This window comes from Lycorma delicatula, chromosome 13, assembly GCF_047948215.1.
Source record: "Lycorma delicatula isolate Av1 chromosome 13, ASM4794821v1, whole genome shotgun sequence".
In the NCBI taxonomy this organism is placed as follows: Eukaryota; Metazoa; Arthropoda; class Insecta; order Hemiptera; family Fulgoridae; genus Lycorma; species Lycorma delicatula.
Window position 1 is genome coordinate 37748007 of NC_134467.1, and position 21962 is coordinate 37769968.

At 30.2% G+C, this 21962-nt stretch overlaps 1 protein-coding gene across 1 annotated transcript; it reads left to right on the forward strand.

The window, feature by feature from the left end:
- The first annotated feature begins 284 nt into the window (after positions 1-284).
- Positions 285-21597, forward strand: Mettl2 (methyltransferase-like protein). Its single transcript, XM_075381301.1, has 7 exons — positions 285-556; positions 2201-2456; positions 5254-5406; positions 11081-11431; positions 16200-16313; positions 18282-18454; positions 21364-21597. The coding sequence occupies exons 2-7, from the start codon at positions 2209-2211 to the stop codon at positions 21525-21527; spliced, it is 1203 nt and encodes a 400-aa protein (XP_075237416.1). The 5' UTR covers positions 285-556; positions 2201-2208; the 3' UTR covers positions 21528-21597.
- The last annotated feature ends 365 nt before the right edge of the window (positions 21598-21962 follow it).

The following is a 21962-nucleotide window of genomic DNA, read 5'->3' on the forward strand; positions in this document are numbered from 1 at the left end:
CTGAAGAAGACATTGTTAGAATGATTTATTTTACATACTCCGTTAGTAAAATTTATAATTGTACTAATATCAAGAAATAAAAATTTACTTTAAAAGATTGAGTTATTTTTTTATTGTGAATTTTATTATAAATACAAAAATAAAAATAAAAATATGCAATTTTTTTCATCGCGAATTAAACATTTTTTACTTTGTAAAATGCGCTTTACTAACGTAACTAGTTCCTTTAATCGAAACTAGTGTCGCATGATCTAATTTTACTGTATCTTGACTCATATCGCATGTGTCGTTGCAGTTCGGAAGTCGGATTATCGTTGCGTTTATTAATGTGTTTGTTTGTTAATTTTTTGAGGTTATTCTTACATAAGTTAAGTAAATGTACAAAAAAGCAAACAGAATAATTAGTAAATGAGTTAGACTACATCTGAAATAATGCAGGTATTAATTTTTTTGTCGAAATATAAATTAAGGTGAAGTTTATTTTTGAAAACTTACCACTGGAGGCAATTTTTCTACTTGTTTATGTTTTTTAAAAAAATGTTACAGTTCAGTAAAGGTAAGTGTATATATTTCTTGAATATTATTTTTTATTAATCATAAAGTTTTATATGTATTGTACATTATATTTTAGTTTATTGTTAGAGATTTTTATATACAGTATTTGAAAAGTTTAAATTATTTTTCTTAGATGCAGTAATCTATATTAAAACTAGGAAGTATTATATTTTTAATAAGTATTAATTTTGTATGTTTTGGCAGCTATGTGACTGAAAGAATATTTTAAATTTAAAGAGCACCGAATATTTATTAAGAAACAAAATTGATTTATTACTTGAGAATTGTAGTTCCCATTATGTTGTGTTAGATCCCATAGATTGGTTTCATTTTGTTAAGCCAAAGTATTTTGTATTAGTTGATTAAAGTAAAACTTTTGTGCTAAATATTATTTTGAATTTTAAATTTACACTGGTCCAAATTAGGTAAAAGGTTTTTTTGAATTTTAATCATCTAGAAAATACTTTGCAAAAGGTTTACTGGAATTATTAAAGCAAAATAATAATCTTATTAAATAACATATGAAATGTTTATGAGAATTTTGAAATGCATTTCTTGCTCATGATAAGAATTTGTTTCTGAAAAAATTATAAATTAATCAGGAGTAAACAGTACAAGGTGTAAAGATAAATATGATACGATTTGCTGATGATATAGTAATTCTAGCCGAGAGTAAGAAGGATTTAGAAGAAACAATGAATGCGGCATGGATGAAGTCCTATGCAACAACTACTGCATGAAAATAAACAGGAACAAAATGAAAGTAATGAAATGTAGTAGAAATAACAAAGATGGACCACTGAATGTGAAAATGGAAGGGGAAAAGATTATAGAGGTAGAAGAATGTTGTTATTTGGGAAGTAGAATTACTAAAGATGGACGAAGCAGGAGCGATATAAAATGCTGAATAGCACAGGCGAAACGAACCTTCAGTCAGAAATATAATTTCTTTCCATCAAAAATTAATTTAAATGTCAGGAAGTTATTTTTGAAAGTATTTGTTTGGAGTGTCGTTTTATATGGAAGTGAAACTTGGACGATCGGAGTATCTGAGAAGAAAAGATTAGAAGCTTTTGAAATGCGGTGCTGTAGGAGAATGTTAAAATTCAGATGGATGGATAAAGTGACAAATGAAGAGGTGTTGCGGAAAATAAATGAAGAAAAAAGCATTTGGAAAAATATAGTTAAGAGAAGAGACAGACTTATAGGCCACATATTAAGGCATCCTGGAATAGTCGCTTTAATATTGGAAGGACAGGTATAAGGAAAAAATTGTGTAGGCAGGCAACGTTTGAAATATATAAAACAAATTGTTAGGGATGTAGGATGTAAGAGGTATACCTAAATGAAACGACTAGCACTAGATAGGGAATCTTGGAGAGCTGCATCAAACCAGTCAAATGAGTCATTTGACTGGTTTGAGTCATTTGAAGACTAAAAAAAAAAAGGAGTGAAAAATAATTTCATATGATTGTAATTTAATTAAATAAAAGAAAAAAGAATTGATTCTTTCATGTAAACACAGGAACAATATTTTATTTTTCATGGAGTAGCATATTTTCTTCCTTGCATGATCCTATGTAAATAGGATCATGTAAATATAATTTTGTACTGATCTTAATTACCTTTGTTTTTTTTTCTTTAGGATAATCCATGTTAACATTTAATTTTATATTTTTTAATCATATGTTACAAAAAAAGATTTTTGTTTATTCATATTTTATGTTGCAAAAACAATTTGTATCATTAATAATAAATAAAAGTAATCGTAACATTGGCATAAATAGTGGCTTTATAATGGCTAATGAGATTAATACAAGTAGCATTGATGAAGATAAACGACCTCAGTTTGGTGGAAGATTCTTAATTGATAAAAAAGATGTTTATCAACATAATGCCTGGTAAGTTATCATTTTTATTTCTCATTTTTATAGGAATTTCACACTTCAAATCATTTTTTGTCTAGTCTTCTCTATACCAAATACATTAATTTTGATAATTATTTTTTACTTTGTAAAAGTTACTTTGATTGTCCATTGCAATTTTTTCCTGTGAAAAATTAAATTTAAAATCGTTGTTTTCCATTATCCTTCTGTCAGTTGGTCTGACAGTTTTTATCACTGAATTTTTGTGATATTTAATTTATTGATAATAATAATAACTTATACATAATAATTAATAATTATTATAATTAATTAAATGAATGAATTATTAAAAAATTATTATTTTATTTTTACATCATTTATATTATATGCGACAGTTATAAAAAGTCTGTTATAGTGTCTGATATATATTGTTCTTACAAAAACCAAAAAACGGCAATCTCTTCCAGAATGGAGTGGATTGGATTCTAACCCTTTACTTTATGGCTCTAGAGAAATTTGCATAAATAGTTAATATATTTTTTGATGAAGCTTATTTTTTGTTATTTCGTACAGCCTTTCAACAGTCTGGATATGTGCCCAAGTAATTGGATCTATAAAATGTTGAAAGTTTAACAATATTTTGTACATAATTACGGTTCAAATTTTGTATCCTGTTTTAGATCAACCATTGATCTAAAATAATTAAGGAACTCAGTGCGATGAAATTGACGATTATTGTCAGTAACAAATCCATATTTCTATCAGCAAGGAGCAAACATAAAAAATTAGTGCGTTTCACATTAAATCCCACCAAAAACAGTGCTTTCACGGTATATTCCTGACGCATTTTCTTTTAATGAACAGATTCATTAGTTTCGATTTTCATTCCCAATGACCACCAATTATTACTTATTTACTCATACAGCTTATTTGCTCATACCTATCATCGGTAATTGCTGTAGTCTACAAATGTATTGTTGTTATTTTATAGTTCACGTTCACATAATTTAACTGAAAAGATTTTAAAACTTCACGAGTATATAAATAAAAAAATAATTTTGCCCAAATTTAGTTTGAAAACATGCAACAATGTATTTGGATATAACTGATCGTCATCTTGGAATTCGTTTTGTTGTAACACCATCATTTTCGATTTTCCAAAATCTTCAAAACCACTTCATATCTGCGATTACATAATTTATTTGCTGATAAAACACTGTAATTTTGGAACATAAAAACACAGTATTTTTTTCTTGAGTTATTTCGTACAAATGAAATATGTTACTGGGAAAATCCACTATGGAGAGTAAAAAACAGAAATGTGGTAAAAATAGGAACCTAATTTGCATGCCATCACTATGAGATTGGATAAATAAAAACAAATAAAAAGAAGCAGTTATTTGTCAACAACCATCAGCGCATTCATGAATTGAACAAGTACAAACATGTCAGTAGATACATCATCAAATGTAAGTTCGGTACTTACGTATTAAGGCCACCGCAGATACAGCTTTATTTAAAAACAAAGTAGTCAATCGTATTTCGGTGGAAAATGGGCCGATGTAGAGTTTAACATAGATTCAAAACAGTCTCTTTATTAATTTTAATAAATGGTTATTTATATTTATTTATTTTATAAATATAATTTAATCAAACTTAACCTACGCTCGCTAACCTTTACTAATTAACAGGAGTGTTTTGATTATTTAAATAATAAATAATTGCAATAATTACTGAATTTATTAAATAAATACTCAAAAAATTACGGTGTTAATTAGTCAATTAGCGAGCGTAGGTTAAGTTTGGTTAAATTATATTTATAAAATAAATAAATATAAATAACCATTTATTAAAATTAATAAAGAGACTGTTCATTTTCCACTGAAATCCGATTGACTACTTTTTTTAAAATAAAGCTGTAGCTGCGGTGGCGTTAATACATAAGTACCGTAAGTTCTCTTAATATAATATAGTCATATTTTGTCTCTCCCTGTAACATACATATTTGCTATAGAAGTAAAGTATGTTTGAACCTTTAAAATTACTTTTTGTAGATGACTTAAAGAAAACTTTTGTTTTCATAATTTAATATTTTTGTTATATATCATAATGCTACATAGAACATTATTTCAACTTTTTCCTCCCAACATAGGAACCATCTGTAGTAGCAGTAGTCAAACCATTCTTTTCATTCAAGCATAATGATTTCTATTGTGCGCACGTTCTACGCTTTTCTAGAAAGAATTTCTGTGTTGTTTCTTCCGGATTATGCTTTATTAATGTTTCAGCCCTCAAAAAGAAACCGTTCTTCATTTTACCTCTGTTCTTATTCTGAGAGCTTCTCTACCTGTTACAGTTTCATTAGATTGTAGGAATTAGTAGAGAATTAAAATATTTTGGAATTGCTGAGCAACTAGTGTTGCTCGGCAGTTCAAAATACAACACTAAGTTTGTGTAGTGTCAGTTGTACAGAATTGTAGACTAACTTGAAATAATCTTTTTTGTTTATTTGATTTTTTGCCTCCAGCGCCACAGATGAAATATTTTCAACATACTTTTTACAGTATAACTTCATGTAACAGTTGGGTAGAAAATTGCTGAGTTGTTGAGTTCAATTAACAAGAAATAATTATTCTGTATTTTATGATGTTAGTTGCTTTTTTGTTGAGTAATTTATTAATAAGGTAAAATTTCAGTTTTAAGTTCTTATGAAAATGTAAAGAATTTTCAACAACAAAAAAAGGTTTAAACTTTTTAAATTTTATTTTAATTGATTTTTAAAATATTATAACTATTAAAAAATAAAAATACATTTTGGTACAATTTTTTTCAGGGATAATGTACAGTGGGATCCAGAACAAAAAGAAAAGGCTGTACAAAAAGTAAATGAACAATTGTCAAAGTTAATGTCTGATGATAAACAAGAAAAATTAAAAGCTGCTGCTGCCAAAAGTTGGGATGAATTTTACAATATACATCAGAATAGGTATTTTCTGTGTTTATATTTGTTTCTCTGAACATATTCTAATCGTATATAAACACATACATCTGCACACGCACGCACGGATGGACAGAGAGATAAACGAGCATGCCTGCGCACATACACACACAGTGATTCCAAATTTCAACCAATTTGGAACAAAATTGCACTGCAATCTCGCAAGATATAACCAAAAATGAAAAAATAACTTAATATAAACAGAGCAGAAAATGCTTCATTAGCGAGTTTCAGCTTGTGAAACGTTTAGCCTTGCTTTCTGCTACCTCTGTGAAATTATACCATACTAAAACTCTTGAGGTAAATTTGGTGCTTCCTTATGATTTTTGATCTAAAGAATTGAATAATAGTCCCAGACCTCTACTTCCCTTTAAGAAAAACTGTATAAAAACAAGTAAACGTTTAGTTTGAATATACATTTTTTTGGTTTGGAATAAGATGATAACTTTGTTAATTTACCAATAAACAAACAAAAAATTTTAGTTAACTTTGTTGAGAATTAATTCTGAAAAAATTGATGTAAATAACATGTTAAAATTAAATACAGATTTAAGAAGTTCTACCTTAATTAGAAATAGAACACACAAACTGGATCGAAAAAGTGATATGATTTTAAACAGAATCTTTCATCATGTCTCAACAATCTAATGTAAATGAAAAAAATAATAGAAAACTTATCAAAAACAGAAAAGATTGAATAAAAAATATTTAAAAAAAATATTAGAATCATTTACTTTTTGGTTTTTTTTTTCAAAAAAATTATTAAATATCAAAATGGTTACTTGATAAACCTGCAAACATTTCTTCAAAGCAGTTGCTCAGTGTGGCTGCCATTCTGTTTAATGCATAGTTCAGCTCTGCAAATCCATGCTAGCTGGGCAAGTCTAATAGCAACATTATTATTCCTAATAGTAGCTTGACCTTCTATTAAACGATGTTCAAGGTGGCCATTTTACTGGTCTGTTTTGACTAATCCATTGCTTACTAAATGTGTTATTTAAATGATTCATCACTTCACAAGAGTAATGAGCAGGTATGTTATTATTTTTGGCTATAGATTCAGCTCCTGAAAGATTGCCATGTAATTTGAACTCATTTTGTATCTATGTAGTATATATTATGACAATAAAATATATATATGGTTTGTCACATGCTCGGCTTACTACTGGCAAACTAGTGGTTTTACAGTTTTGGGTCTGTTCGACCTTTAAAATTTTACATGATCTGAGTTCAAGCCGGTGGGGTGCTTGCAGTAGTCCACCTTCTTGCCTGCATGTGTACTCCTCCTACCAAGCCAGCTGACTATCTGTCACCCCCACACACACTGGTTGCTTTATAAGCAGCAGCATGGTGATCGAGAGCATTTGTTTCTAAACTCCTAAACCACCACCAAGAGAAGAATAAGAAGAAAAAAGAAGTCCCATGGTTGGCCCAATGTGGGATCTCTAGGGTGATGCTGATATCCCTGCCGGACCAAAACAAGCCTGGCCAGGATGGCTAGCGCTAGGAGGCATAGTGATGAAATTAGAGCTGGATAAGCACTACACCAGGAGATATGCTGGTGGAAGATGATTGATGCCTGACACCCGACACTGTGAGATTTTGGGGGCTATCTTCACAGCAGCCGCTGCAACGGGGACCCAACTGCTGCTGAGAGGAAGCTTTGGTTGATTCCAATGGGCGAGTTGCAACTCCCTGACTACCACTCATCGATCCAAGCCAACTTCATCAGATACTAGCGGCTGGACTCAACAGCCCTTAGGGCCACTTCATCAAACACACAAACTGCCCTTTTCAGGGGCACCACTACAAAATCCAAACACCCCTTTACAGGACTACCTCAAGGTAGATAAACTAATTAAGGTGCCATGTGCCTTCAGAACAATTTGGTGACAATATATAGATGATGGATGTTTTTAAAATAACATCTGTTTTAAAATAAAGAAAAACTGAAAAGTATGAACAAACTTTATTCACTTACAGGAATGTTTAACTCAAAAATCCTCCGATCCATTTTCCGTAATATTGAACTTTTTGACTTCATCTTTCATCTATTATAACTTAGCTTGCTTGATGTTTATAGCTCCACAGTTTATCAAAGATTTGTTTGTTTAGCCTTAATTGATTTATTCAGACCATGCGTCCATAGAATTTTAGTCGTCTTCTTTTTATTGTTACTTCCTGGTTTTCAATTTTATCATTTAGGTTGATTATAAGTTATTCTGCACATTTTAGGGATTAGTAAAAAATGAACAAAGCAGTGTAGTACTGACTGATTTTTTCAGATTATTGGAGGTACTAGAGTTACTGATGACCTTGAATCAACACACCACCAGCAGGATGTAACAAGAGGGGGGGATTGTCAGGTGACCAATGATTTGCAGGAGAATACAATGTATGTAGTTTCAGTGCAGTTTATGTGCTATGCTTTCATGAAAGTGTATCTGTTCATAGACGTTTTGCTTAGATTACAGCCATTCTTCTAATCCTTTTAATAAAGACTATTTATTTAACATTGGTATCCGCAGTTTAAGGATACAGGAAGTGTAGTACACAAAAAACATGCTGGCAGAGCTCCAAGGAAGTTGTAGATCGAGTAAGAAAAACTTTTCAGATAAGCCGGGGTAAATCGATTGTAAGCATTGTGCAAGTTTAGAACTGGAAATACCAAATTGACAATTGTGAAGGTTCTACAAAAACTTCTAACATCAAAATTCAGTCGGTGCATGCAGTTCAAGATGAATATAAAATACACCGATACAATTTTGTCTTAGACATTTTTGATAAATTGGACAAAGATAATGCGTTTTTAGAAAGAGTAATCTTCTCTGACAAAAGCTACCTTCCATGTTTCTGGTTACATTAACCTCATAATTGTTGGATTTGGGGTTCTGAGAACCCTCATGCGATTTGCATGAGGGCAAAACAGGTGAGGGTGAGGAGTACATCGCTTTATTATATTTTATTAACACCTAAAATATGCTGAATAACTTATGATCACCCTGAATATAAGTTTTCTGTATTTCTTTTAGATCACAGTTCATTCTTAAAATTTTTCTATCTATTTTGAGCAGATTTTTTATTCAATTTAATAGATTTATGGTTTCCATGCGTTATAAGATGGACTGATCTTACAGCTATATTTTACTGTCTTAATTTTCCGTTTGTGTAAAGGTACTTTTTATTGTAAATATTTTTTGTGTTTTAAGTTTAGTTGTGTTGTTTGGACTAATCATTAGTTTATCTATCCTGTTTTTACTGATTGTTTCTTCAATATATTCGAAACTGATTTTGATTTTAATTTTATATTATTGAAAAAAAAAATTCTTTTTTTGTTTAAATCTTTTATGTGTTTAAAAGTTTCTTTATGTATTTTGAAAATTTTGTTTGTATTTTTTTATATATTTTTTTAAGAAAATATTTTTCTACTTTATTTTTACATATATAAATGGCAGTAAAAAAAATTGAAGTTATTGATAACTTTCATAAAATATGGTTTTCATCAGGACCAAATTAGCTGTGTTTCTATGTCACAGAGGTTTGTAAAGATAAAATTGTTTTATAAATTGAATAACAGTTTATAAATTGTTAAAGATATAGATATGCAATTTAATGAGTGATATTTTATTAGAATTGGGTGATCTATTGCAAAACTTTGAGCCAGATTGGTGTAGTATTTCTAAAATTTCAAGCATATATAGTAAGCTAGGTGATAGAACTCAAAAAATTGTTTTTTTCGTTCTGTTCTTACAGCAAAAACATACGTTAACTATATAAATAAAAATGAATGTTTGTTTGTCTGTATGTCTTTTATGCCTTCCTAAACCAAAGATTGCGATGAAACTTTGGTAAGTTGTTGTGCACACGCCCACGAAGGTTTCTGAATTAGTTTGGACCCGCTAGGTGGCGCTGTGGTCGAGATATTTTGAAAAATTGTATTTATAGTCCGATTTGGTTCGTATCTAAAATATGTGTTACTTACATGGAAAGAAATACTTCTACAAAAAATGGACCCGCTAGATGGCGCTGGGGTTGATATATTTGGAGAAAATTGCATTTATGATTTGGGTAATATTTAGAATATATATTAGTTATGTGAAAAGAAATGTTTTTACAAAAAATGGACTTGCTAGGTGGTGCTGGAGTTGAGATATTTGGAAAAATTGTATTTATGGACCGATCTGGCTTGCATTCAGAATACATATTAGTTATGCGAAAAGAGAAATTTTTGCAAAAACTATACCCACTAGGTGGCGCCGGTGTTGGGATATTTACGAAACAAAGAAAGAAATATACAGACTTTCTTCTTCTATAGATATAAAAGGCAATGTTCGTATGTATGTCCGCTATAGACTAAAAAACTACTAGACCGATTTACGCTACTGGTTCGATTTAAAAGGAAAGAGGGGAAATGGGGAAAAGAAAAAAAGAACAGGGAAATATGGAAAAAGAGAAGGGAAAAGGTAAAAAGAGAAAAGAGTTGAAAGGGAAGAAGGGAAATAGGGAAAAAGAGATAAAGTGAAAGGTTAAATTTTATGAAGTTCTGTAATGTTAATCTTTTTAATGTTTTACCAAACTTTCAATTTTATTCATTTAATATATATATATATATAAAATATACAATCAAATCTAGCAATAGTGAAGCATTGCCGGGTCTGCTAGTTAAAAAAAAAAAATTAAATATCATCAAACAAAGAATAAAATTATGTAAATTTTGATCTCAAACTAGTGGATATAATTTCTGGATCGATAATAATCAATAATATTGACCTACAACCTTTTACTAAATGAAGGTGTTTGCTTGTAGGTAATTATTTCCAAGGAAATTTTTACTGAATTTGGTCGAATAAGTGTTTGTGTGACTCAATCTTTTCTTTTATTTTTACCACAAGATTGAAATATTAATGTATATTCTTTGTTATGTTTGTTTTTGTTTTGTACATGTGTAAAATTAGTTTTAAAAAAACCTGAAAATTGAGGTAATATTTAGTGGATATTTTAAAATGAAAATTTTGTGTAGTTTAATATCTAGTTGAAATCTGCTACATTTTGATATGTTTTATTTTTAGTAAATTGTAAAATTCTTGTATTTGTGTATGGTTTTCTGTGGACTTTATTCATTAAATTTTACTCAGAATCAAATTCTCTAAAAATTTTTGTGATTTTACCCATTTAACAAATTTATTTTACGTTAAACATAAAATAATGTGTTTTTTGACTCCAATCTTTTGTCTTTTATCACCAGATTTTTTGAAAACTACTAGAAACATATCTAGGATCTATTTTTTCAATTTTCTGATCAAATTTTTTAAAACCTCTAAATTTACTTCAATTTGGGTTAAAAGAATTATAGTTTGGCTTAATTTTACTAAAGGTACAAAATGTTGCACCTTTAAGCCAACACGCGTTAATAGAGCTTTTCCAAACCTATTATATGAGAGTTCTTATTTATTTTCATTCATAAAACATGTCCCGGAAGTTTGTTACATTCCTCTTAAATCACGCTATGTGTTATTAGTTATCTGTCCATTTCACTTTGATTTTTTTAAAAAAGAATTAATGATATGACAACAATGGTCATTATTAACTATTTATATTTTTTCAGTATAATTATTTATTAATTAATATTAATTATAAAAATGTATCTAATTTCATTTTACAGATTCTTTAAAGATCGTCATTGGCTTTTTACAGAATTTCCAGAATTGGCACCGCATAATGAATTACAAGATGCTACACCGGGTAGGGTGTTTAATAAAGAAATAAATTGTGGTGATGACAATAATATTCAGAATAGTAATGGGGAAAGTAAAGATGAACAATGTAAAACAATAAATAATGATAATAAAGATTATGTTAAAAGAAATATATTTGAAATAGGTTGTGGTGTTGGTAACACTGTATTTCCTATCCTTCAGTATAGTTCTAATCCGAACTTATTTGTTTATTGTTGTGATTTTTCTAAAACTGCTATTGATGTTTTAAAAGAAAATCAGTTTTATGATAAAAAAAGGTTGGTATTTTTTCTATTTAAAATAATTTATTTATTCTTAGCAATATCTAAATATCCTCCTTGCTTTTCTTTTTACTGGAAGAAATATGCATTTCCTTTGCTAGGAATAAAAATTTTGGATCTTTTCTATTAATTGTCAAGAAAGTTCAGTTAGTATTTTTTCTAAGTTTTCATGTATATATTACACTATTTTATTATGAGATGATGTAATTGTACAATGATAATAAATTAAACAATCATAAAATACAGACAGGATGTAATATTAGTGACCGAGTGATTAATTGTTAAGCTGAACGGAATTTTCAGTTTTCAATACTTGTTTCACTTTTGTCTTGACTAGAATTATGGTTTATGAATTTTGTACTATTAGTTGATCATGTAAAAGGTAAACAAGGTACAAGTCAATTTAAGTAAGAGTATTGAATTTTACATAACCCTGTGTTATGTGTTTAAGTAGCTGAATATGATTTGAGTTTAGGTCCATAGAATCATCGAACGTATACCAAATAGGCTTGTTGGGAATTTAAACAGGTTTTCAGGATACATTCCTTAGGGATTACCCTTTCATAAGATTGTATTTTTTGTTTACTGTTCAGTGAGGGGTTTGTCATCTATAAAGTTATTTGAACAAGAATTACAAATAAGTAATATACAAGTGTGTTCAAACAGTTTGTTAAACAATCAATTGGTAATTGGTGGGCTTAGTTCAACTGTTGAAATTGCTGAAAGTATATTTCTTTGTTGGAAAATTAATTCGGTTTTTTCAGTTGTTGCGGGGAAACCAAAGAATATTTTCTTATGTAAAAACTGGACTACAAACAAACAGTGCATACATGAAGGTCAAACAGCACACAGCAAAGTCATGTGACATCCCCTCTTAACATTCCTACCGCCGAGTTGACTGCGGAGTCTTAGTTGGGTCACAGCCTTTGTTCATATTAGATCTTGCATCTGCCCGTCAGAAAAATGCTAAGTGTTTTAGAAGAGCAATGCGTTAATGTGAAATTTCTTGTGAAACTCTGTCACAAAAACTCATTCTTTGTTAAATAAGTATACAGTGACAAATGTTTATCATGCACTCAGGTTTTTGATTGGTTTAAATGGTTCAAAGAGGGAGGAGAAGAGATTGAAGCTGACCATGTTTTTTGATATCCAAATGTTTGTAAATTGGTTATCAAAAGGTCAGACTGAATTAACAGTAATACCTTGAGGTCATAACTACTCTTTGTGAATGACTAAAAAGAAAATGACTGGAATTGTGGAAAAACAAATCATTGATTCTTATCCAGGATAACACGTGGCCCATGTTGCACTGACTATCAAGATGTTTTTGGCCAAGCATGGGATCTCTGTGTTGGAACATCCACCCTATTCACTGGACCTTGCTCTGTGCGACTTTTTTCTGTTGTCCAAGGTGAAATCAGCACTGAAAGGAATGAGATTGGGACAGTTGAAACTGTGAAAGACAAAGTGACGGAGAACATAAACATGCTTTCTGAAAATTACTTTCAACACTGCTTTGATTGAGGAAAATTTGCGGAGCGATATAGGGATCATGAAGGGACTATATTGAAGGGGATAATAATAAAATTATGAAGAATAAAAAATAAAGGTTTTTATAGTATTAATCGTTTTTTAGCCACACCTCATCTGAGTGCAAAAATATTACTGTTTTACTATTACCAAATAATAATCATATTAGATCATGATTATTTTGAATAGATTCGGAGAGACGTAGCGACTACTGGCCTCCGCATTAAAGATGTGCAATAATAATTTATTTAATTTAGTTTTTTTATAATCTAATTTAGAATAGATTATAGTAATATAAACAACTTAGAAAAATTGTTCACTTGAAAGAAAAGATCCTGAATTTGTTTCCTTTTAATCCGTTAAAAAAAAAAATGCATACAAGGCAATAGTTATAACTTATTAAAGTCAGTATTAAAAAATAATGTTTAAAAATGTCAATTTTTTGTTTCAAGCTGATTATTTTTATTTATATATAATACAGGGATAGGTTTTCCAAAAAGTAACTTTGCTGTTGTTTACGTAGGAGTGACGTAGCAACTCTATCTTGAGGTCATTGTTAACCTGACTTAGTATGCTTCGAGCTACGCTATGTTAAGGACTATGATGCATCTTGTTTAAAATCTGAGAAACTATTTTAAAAGTGTTTAAAAATATGTTGCTGTAGAAAATCCCATCACTTGTGAAGTGAGATTAGTTAGTAGATTTCTCTTGGCAAAAAACTACAAACCCGTTGAGATTAATTAGGAACTATATGATATATATGGGAAAGGTGTAATGAGTAAAGGTCCAATGACGCAATGGTATATCATGTTTAAAAATGTTTTTTCAAATGTTCATGATGAGAAATGAAGTGGCCGGTCTACTGTTCTGTTTGACAAACTGGTATTTAAAGTTGATGAAAAAATTTGTACTGATTGGTGCTTTACTATTACAGTGCTTTCATTTCAGTTTAAGAAAATTTCATGTAGTCTTTTGTATGATGTCATGAAAAAGTTGGGTTAGCAAAGTTTTGTGTTTCAAGAGTTCTAAGGTGGCAGAATTTTTCGGTAAGTGAATACAAAAACTTATCCACAGATATGACAAGTATCTCAATTTATTTTATGACTGCATAGAAAAGTAATTTAAGGATGTATTTTAAAATTGTGTGTAATAGATTTTTTCCAGCATCTGTTGGTTTTTTATATCAAAACGTAAGTTATTTTCTGTACGGCCCTCAAACTATTTAATTGTTTTGACTTCACAAAAAATTTGAAGGAAATTATAACTTTTATGTTCAAATACAATGGTATTTTTATTTACACTGGGAATTACATTGCTAACGAAAAATCCTGTTAAATTTGAAATCATGTAAATTATTATATCTTAACATTTTGGCTGCAAATCCAAGTTTGTACCTTTTTTTAGGTTGTCTGATGTTAAAATACTTTATAATATTTCTATAATTTATACTCATTGATAAAAATATATCAAATATAAAAAATACAAAAAAAAAGTATACACATAGAAAAACATTCACCTTACATAGTGGCATCGTTGGGAATTTTGATATATCTCACAATGCATGATTTGCAGCATTATGAGCAATCAAAATTCTGGTTGTACTATTTTTTTTAACCCATTGGGTTTTTTTTGGCTTAATAATTTTCTTTTGCTATTTTCTTAATATTCTGGTAGATAAAAACTACATTTTCAGTACATATTTATATGAGATTTCCTTTGTACTGAATGTCTTGATTTTAGATTTTATTTTAGTTATAAATTAGTTTAGATTATTTAAATAATAAATTTAATTTTAGATTATATTTTAGTTTGGAGTGTTGATAGAGGCATGTGTACTAACAGATACAGGTTCAGTGGAATTAGTGGATATTCCTGTAAGTAGTATTAAAATACGGTACAGGTGTACTGTTTGGATACATATGTCCCAAATTATTGAACATTGTGGTTTCACACACACACACACACACATATATATATATATATATATACACACATAAATGTATATAGTGTCTGTTCTGTAGTCAATCAGTTAGGATAAATTATGGAGTTAGGTTTTGATAATACATATTTTTTTCTTTTGATTTAGGCCATCTATGGACCATGTGTGTAATTTACATACGGTTTTTAATTTTTCTTTTTTTTCCAGTAATTTCTTATGTTTTGTGAATGGAGTTATTTCTCTTCTCAGACCATGCCTAGTTGTTGACTTGTTTTGTTAGTTCTTGAAATGGGCTGAAATTCTTGATTTTATCTCAAAATGTGTTCTGGTCATGTGTTTTTTTATCGATGATGTTTATTTCTTACATTTCTTTATGAATATCGTTGATTCATCTATTGAGTTTTGATGTATATGAGGATGTGTTTTGTGTCGTATGTCATTTATCTGAGAAATATGGCATTAGAATTGGATCTTGTGTTTTCAGTTATTTTTTTTTTACAATGTGTGTAGAGTTCCTTGTTGGTGCAGAGTTTGTAGTTATCATTGGTTTTCCTTGGAAGTAGAATTTTTCTTTGTGTGAAATACTTGGGTATTGCTTTTTTTAATAGTCCCAGCCATTCTAGTACATACAAGCATTCAGGTTGAATGATGGTCTTGTAGCATTGATGGAGATCCAGTTTATGTGCTCATTTGTTCATTGCTCCTTTCTCATATATATATTTTTTTTTTCAAGCTTGAGTTTTAATTATAATTTTCATTAAAAAATAAAAATTTGTTATAAATTTAATTTAAAGTTGTTAATTAAATTTAAAAAAGGTTAATAGAGAAATTTCAATTTAAGTTGACTATGATTATTTTGTATTGAGTCAATGATCTTGAACCATAAAATTGACAACTCAAAGTGATTGTTTAGTACTTTAATTTTTCCACATTAAATATTATTACTGCCATTTTTTTTAGACTAGTTCAAAGGTGGTATAAAAACTGAAAGACAGTTTCTGTAATGGTAAGTTCTGATTTATGTCTCTGTTGAGATGTTTCATGTAATTATTTTTAATTATATATACTAAAACTTTATATCCTTTGTTTACTATTCTGCACCTAATGTAAGAGATTTCTTGTGTAAGTGATTTCATTCTGTTCATCATTAGGACTGATAGATACATGGTGAACACCATTACCTACTCTTTTCAATTTATTTTTTATTATTTTTTTTCATTATTAATTTTTCTGCAGAAATGAAATTGAATTATTACTTAAAAGTTATTCTTTAGTCTTCTTTATTTATTTTTTCAGATGCTTAGCTTTTGTCTTGGATGCCACTACAAATACTTGGGATGTTCCATTTGAAGAAAATAGTTTGGATATTGTTATTTTAATATTTGTATTATCTGCAATAGAACCTGTAAAGTAAGTGTTTTCATAAAATTTAAGATTATATATAATTAAAATTATTATCATTTTGATTGACTTGCATAAATGCTTTTCATTTTTTTTTATTTGAGTATATGCTTGCAAGTGCTTTTGTTGTTATCGCTGCTTCATCAGATACATACTTATTAAAAAAGTATCAACTTTTGGTGAAAAGATAATTAAGAGTAGAATTAACAGATTATAAAGGAAATATCTGTCATCTTTCAGTTACCTAATATAAAATGCTTTTATTATTTTTATTTTTTTGGTTGATGATTAATTTACCACATTAGCCCAAAACTTGTACTTGGGAATATGAATGAAAGTTTTGTAGCATATAAAAATGTTCCTGATCTCTGTGGTGAAGTGGTAGCTTCTTAGTCTTGTCCCAGGTTCAAATTCTGGTCAGGCGTGGCATTTTTCATATGTTACAAAATTCTATTTTCATACTGCACATGCAAGCCTCAAAGCTTCTATGCAATTTCATTGACCAAAAAATAAATAAAAATAAAAAATAAATATGAAAAATGCTATTGCATATGAAATATGCCTTGATCAGGATTAGAACCCAGGACCTTTTACATCTAAAGCTGATACACTATCAATTTACTGATAGTGTCTATCAGTAAATAGTATGTGATATGTTTATTTAAGAAAATTCAGAATTGCAATACTTGATAAGCAGATGCTGGGACATTAGACATTACTATAAGCAAAAAAACCTATTATTTTTAAATACTTAGTTTCCTAATTACAGCCAATGAAATATTTTCTACTAGTCTCTGCTCATAGGATAAGTTGAAGCTTTACTGAAATTCTTGAGACTTGAATTAAGGTAAAAATTAAGCGTTTTATATGTTTTTTGAGAAGAGAAGACAACAAGTCTCAGAACTATATATTTAGTCATTTTTTATAACAATTGAAAACCCAAAAAAATTTGCAAGACTTAAATTGTGCAATAAGAAAAAAAACTAAAATAATTTATTTATGCAGAAATTAATTCTTAGACAATTAATTTAAATAAAGTTAAGTACTAGCAAATAAAGAAGAATAATACAAAGTGATGTTTTAGACATCTATTTTTGATTCAAAATAAAATAAATTTTTATCAGAAAAACATTACAATTTTACACAAAAAAAATCTTCACAATGCTAAAACAATTAGCTGATTATGATTAGCTGACAATGATTATAACAATTAATTTATAAATATTATATTATATATTCAGTATTTCTGAAAAGTTCCCAAACTAAATTTCTCTAGTTGATATAAGTAGTGTCTTCTCTTGTATAATATATTGTGCAAGCTGCACATTCTAACTTTTGTTTGCAAACAAAAGTTAGCAAAAGTGCTAACACCAGAAAATCATCTTTTCTGGTGTTAGCACTTTCGGTTGATCACTTTTAGCTGCATCTGCCACATTCCATATCTCTTGGAACTTGTCATACAGTCGTTTGTACTTGCTTCGGCAATTCATATATTAAAATTATCATACAGTCGCTTGATAGGGAACTTATTTGGTACATCCACACCATACTTTTTTGTTAAGGCATTCTGGGTTAGGGCATAACTAGCATATCTAATGTATTGGGAGGGAATGAATACTCTCTGTTGCATTGTATAACTCATTTTTCCTCAATTAAACATACAACAAAAGAAGGAAACATTCTTCCATAAGGTTGGGTCACTTTTTGAACACACTATCAGTTTTTCAAAGATGCGGTGAATTAATTCAACAGGCCAAAAAAAAACAAATCAATGTATTTCTAAGTTTCTGTTTTGTTTTAATGTTACTTTGTTCCAATCATATGTATTCCGTTGTCATTAATCCAGAAATTACTTAATATAAGAAAAAAATCAAATTAATTTTGATAAGTTTATACAGTTTTTCAAAACTATATTTAATTTTTATAGTTATTGTCACTATTTAATTTTGTAAAATTTTGACTTTTTCTTCATTTTAGAATGTCACACGTTGTGAAACAAGTTTATAAATATTTAAAGCCAGGTGGATTAGTCGTTTTCCGTGATTTTGGTCGTTATGATATGGTACAGCTAAGATTCAAAACTGGCCAATGCTTATCTGATAATTTTTATGCTAAAGGAGATGGAACATTTGCTTATTTTTTTACACAAGGTAAACTTTTTATTGTTAATTAATTTTAATTTGTATTATATATTTCCGAAATTATACATCAGAATAAAAAAAAAATATTATTTAAAATAATAATAGACATGGAATAAGACTTTTTTGACGTTGTTCTGCAATATCTTAAGATTTGACATATGCATTATCATCGCCCGGGTCTAAATAATAACAAAAGGTTCCTTTTCAAATATTAAAATACTGGTAAAAGAGGTTTAAGCCTGTGATGAGAAATAAGTTAATAATAGGAATAAAACTGAAATAGTAAAAGAAACACAACTATTAGGATAATATATGTAACGTGAATAACAAGGTTAAATCTTATTAAGTATATTAATTCTTCATAGAAGTAATAGTACCTAATCTAGTACATTTTGTCATTTACTAGGATGCATCGTATGTCCCTCAGCAATTTAAATTTGTGATGTAAGACCACATAACGTACGCAGTCTACAAGGATGTGGTGCACAGTCAAGTGGCAGTCACATCGGTGTGCTCTCTGCTGACATATATCCGTGAGTAGCTCCAGTATGTCCTAATCCCATTTGACACAGGACTACTTCCTCTCAGCAAGTCTTTCTGCATGAAGAGTTCCATGGTAACATCATATCTTTGATGTGTCTGAGTTTATTATCCACTGTAGTGGTCCAGTCACCTTGCCACCTTCTTTGAAATGTATGTTTAATGGAATTAATAAAATCAGTAGTTGTAACTAGAGTGATGAAAGAAGGTTACCACATGAGTCTATAGCAACGGAATCTGCATGTTCATCACCCAGGATTTGCACATGGATAGGGATCTAACAGAAATTCATTGACAGTGAAATTCAGTGATGAATTCGGCGATGAATTCAGTGACGATTTAATTCAGTGATTGTATTATGCATTTTGGTGGCAATAGGATGTGTGGAATACAAATCCTCTAAAGCTTGGAGAGTAACGATTCATGTCGTTACAGATAAGGATGTTATTTTGATTTAATGATATTCAAGGCCATTTTGATGGTTAACAGTTCGGCATTGTAGACACTTCTAATACCAGGTAGACCTAACAGATAAGTTCTGTCATTTACAACATAAGTGCATCCAATGATATCATTCTGCTTTGACCCATCTGTGTATACTACTGCACTCTGAGTTTGTCTCTGATAGAAAATGGTAAAACCTTCCAATCAGATCACTTATGAATTCGCTGAAAGATGTGAAATCTGTTAAAATCCATTTGGTACTGATCTTAAGAATAAAAAGCTTAGGGACCACGGTCATTTCACCAGTAGATATAGGGAGGCCCTATGTGGAACTTGAGAGTCAAACAGAACTGCATCCCGGTATTCGTCCACAACTTATCCGGTTACGATGCCTACTTCATTATCAGGAAACTAGACTATGATCGGCATTGGATAGATGTGATTCCAAAAATGATGGAAAAGTTCATAACATTCACTAAAGGTGTTTGCAACAACCTGTCGGTAAAGTACATGATTCCTTCCAATTTATGGCAGCCAGTCTGTAAATTTTAATCTTGTACCTTCCAAAAGATGTGTTCACCCATATAGGATGTTCTTTCACTATGTGGATATACCATTGATGAAGACAAAAGGTGTATACCCCTTTACTCATGAGTCAGTGTATTTATAGGTCTAGGTTGGAGGAATCCTTGTCGCCAGCATAGGAAAAGTTCTACAGTTTCTTGACTGATTCACACATAACCAATGATGAATACAATCATGCTAAAACTGTATGGATCACTTCAGCTGTCGCGTGTTGGGGAAGTACAGTGACTTATATCTTAAATGTAACATCCTTACTGGGTGACATCTTTGAAAATTTCTGTTCGCTATGCTTAAGAACTTACAGCCTCGACAGACGCAGCACATTACATATCAGCCCCCAGATTGGCATTTGACGCTATGCTGTTTAAAGTATAAGTTCAGTTAGAGCTGTTTACTGATTTCGATGTATATATGTTCATCGAATCAGACATAAGAGGTGGAATACCAGCTTATGCTAAGAAACACGCTTTAGCCAGCAATCCGTACCTCAAAAACAGCTATGATTCGAGCAAATCGCATAAATATATCACATATGTTGATGCCAACAATCTCTACGGCTGAAGTACACCTGCAAACTTATCTCAGAGAACCTCAGGTCTGGTCCACTCAGGAGCTGAGTATAACCTCTAGTCTTCCACATCAGCTCCAACTTAGAGGTCTGCTAAGACGAATTTCACAGTTGATTGCGACTACAGTTTCCCTATTTTACCTTACCAGATGGATTCCAATTCAACTAAGAATTGCCATGCACAAATAAAAACCCCACTCAGGAGCATGGTAGCCACACTACCAAGTATGACCCCCATTGAAACCAAAACTCATCAACCGCTACGGAGTTGATACCCACTAACAGCCAGTACCAGTCTAATGTTGCACAGCTCAACAGATACCTGCTATTCCACCCTATCTCAGGAAGCCGGTTAGATAACCTGTATTGAACTACGGCTACAGGTGACAACTGCTCTGACATCACATGCTGTCTGCATCTAGGCAGATGAGACAGTCTAGATGCAACCCACCTGCAACGTCACATGTTTGAGACATAACCAATCTGTGGAACTGGCTACCATTCAAGTTGTATGATGTCGCATGCTGAGCGGAGTGGTGGTCGTAAAATATGCGCTTCCACCCGACCAGGATTCTGCACCTAGGCAGACAGACTGTCTCGAGGCACCCCAGCCTGTGACATCACACGCTCAAGGCCTATGTCTGTGATGTCACTGCTCTAGAATCGGCTTCCTACCCATATCATATGACATCATTGTGCTAGAGCCGGCTATTATAACCTACTATTAGTATTTTTTTTTTAACATATTGCAAAAAAAAGTAATAATTTAATTTTTTTTCAGATGAAGTTAAAAAGTTATTTACAGAAGTTGGTTTTAAGGAAGAATTAAATATAGAAGATAAACGTTTACAAGTAAATAGAGGTAAACAGTTGCAAATGTATCGAATATGGATTCAAGCTAAGTACAGAAAACCAGGATTGATGACAACATCTACTGATAATTAATAATATTGTAAATAATATTTTTATTTTAAATATTATTTATAGACATTAATAAATTAATAATTTCAATTTATTTTATTAAGTAGTTTATTTAGTCATGCAATCTTTGAGGCTGAGTGGTAATGTTTCTGTCTTTCATCTGTTAAGGGTTTGGTTTCACGTCCTAGTTAGGCTTGGCACTTCTCACACACAACAAAATTCATCTACCATAAACTGATAGTAATTGACTGTTAGCTTATTGTTGCTTAGAAATAAATAAATAGTTAAAGGCTTTTATAAATTATTTTTGTATTTCATGTTCTATATAGTGTGCCCAAGTAGTGAAAATAATGATTCTGAATTAGCGTATCTTTTAAAATAAAAAATTAAAAATAGCTGGCAAAAGATTGGGAAATTATCACTCTGCCATTCCTTATCTTAAACAAAATTTTGGACTGA

Coding starts and splice junctions, on each gene's coding strand:
- Mettl2 (XM_075381301.1), top strand. CDS start 2,209: ATGTTAACATTTAATTTTATATTTTTTAATCATATGTTACAAAAAAAG. Junction 5,407..11,080: donor TACAATATACATCAGAATAG/GTATTTTCTGTG, acceptor TTCATTTTACAG/ATTCTTTAAAGATCGTCATT. Junction 11,432..16,199: donor CAGTTTTATGATAAAAAAAG/GTTGGTATTTTT, acceptor TTATTTTTTCAG/ATGCTTAGCTTTTGTCTTGG.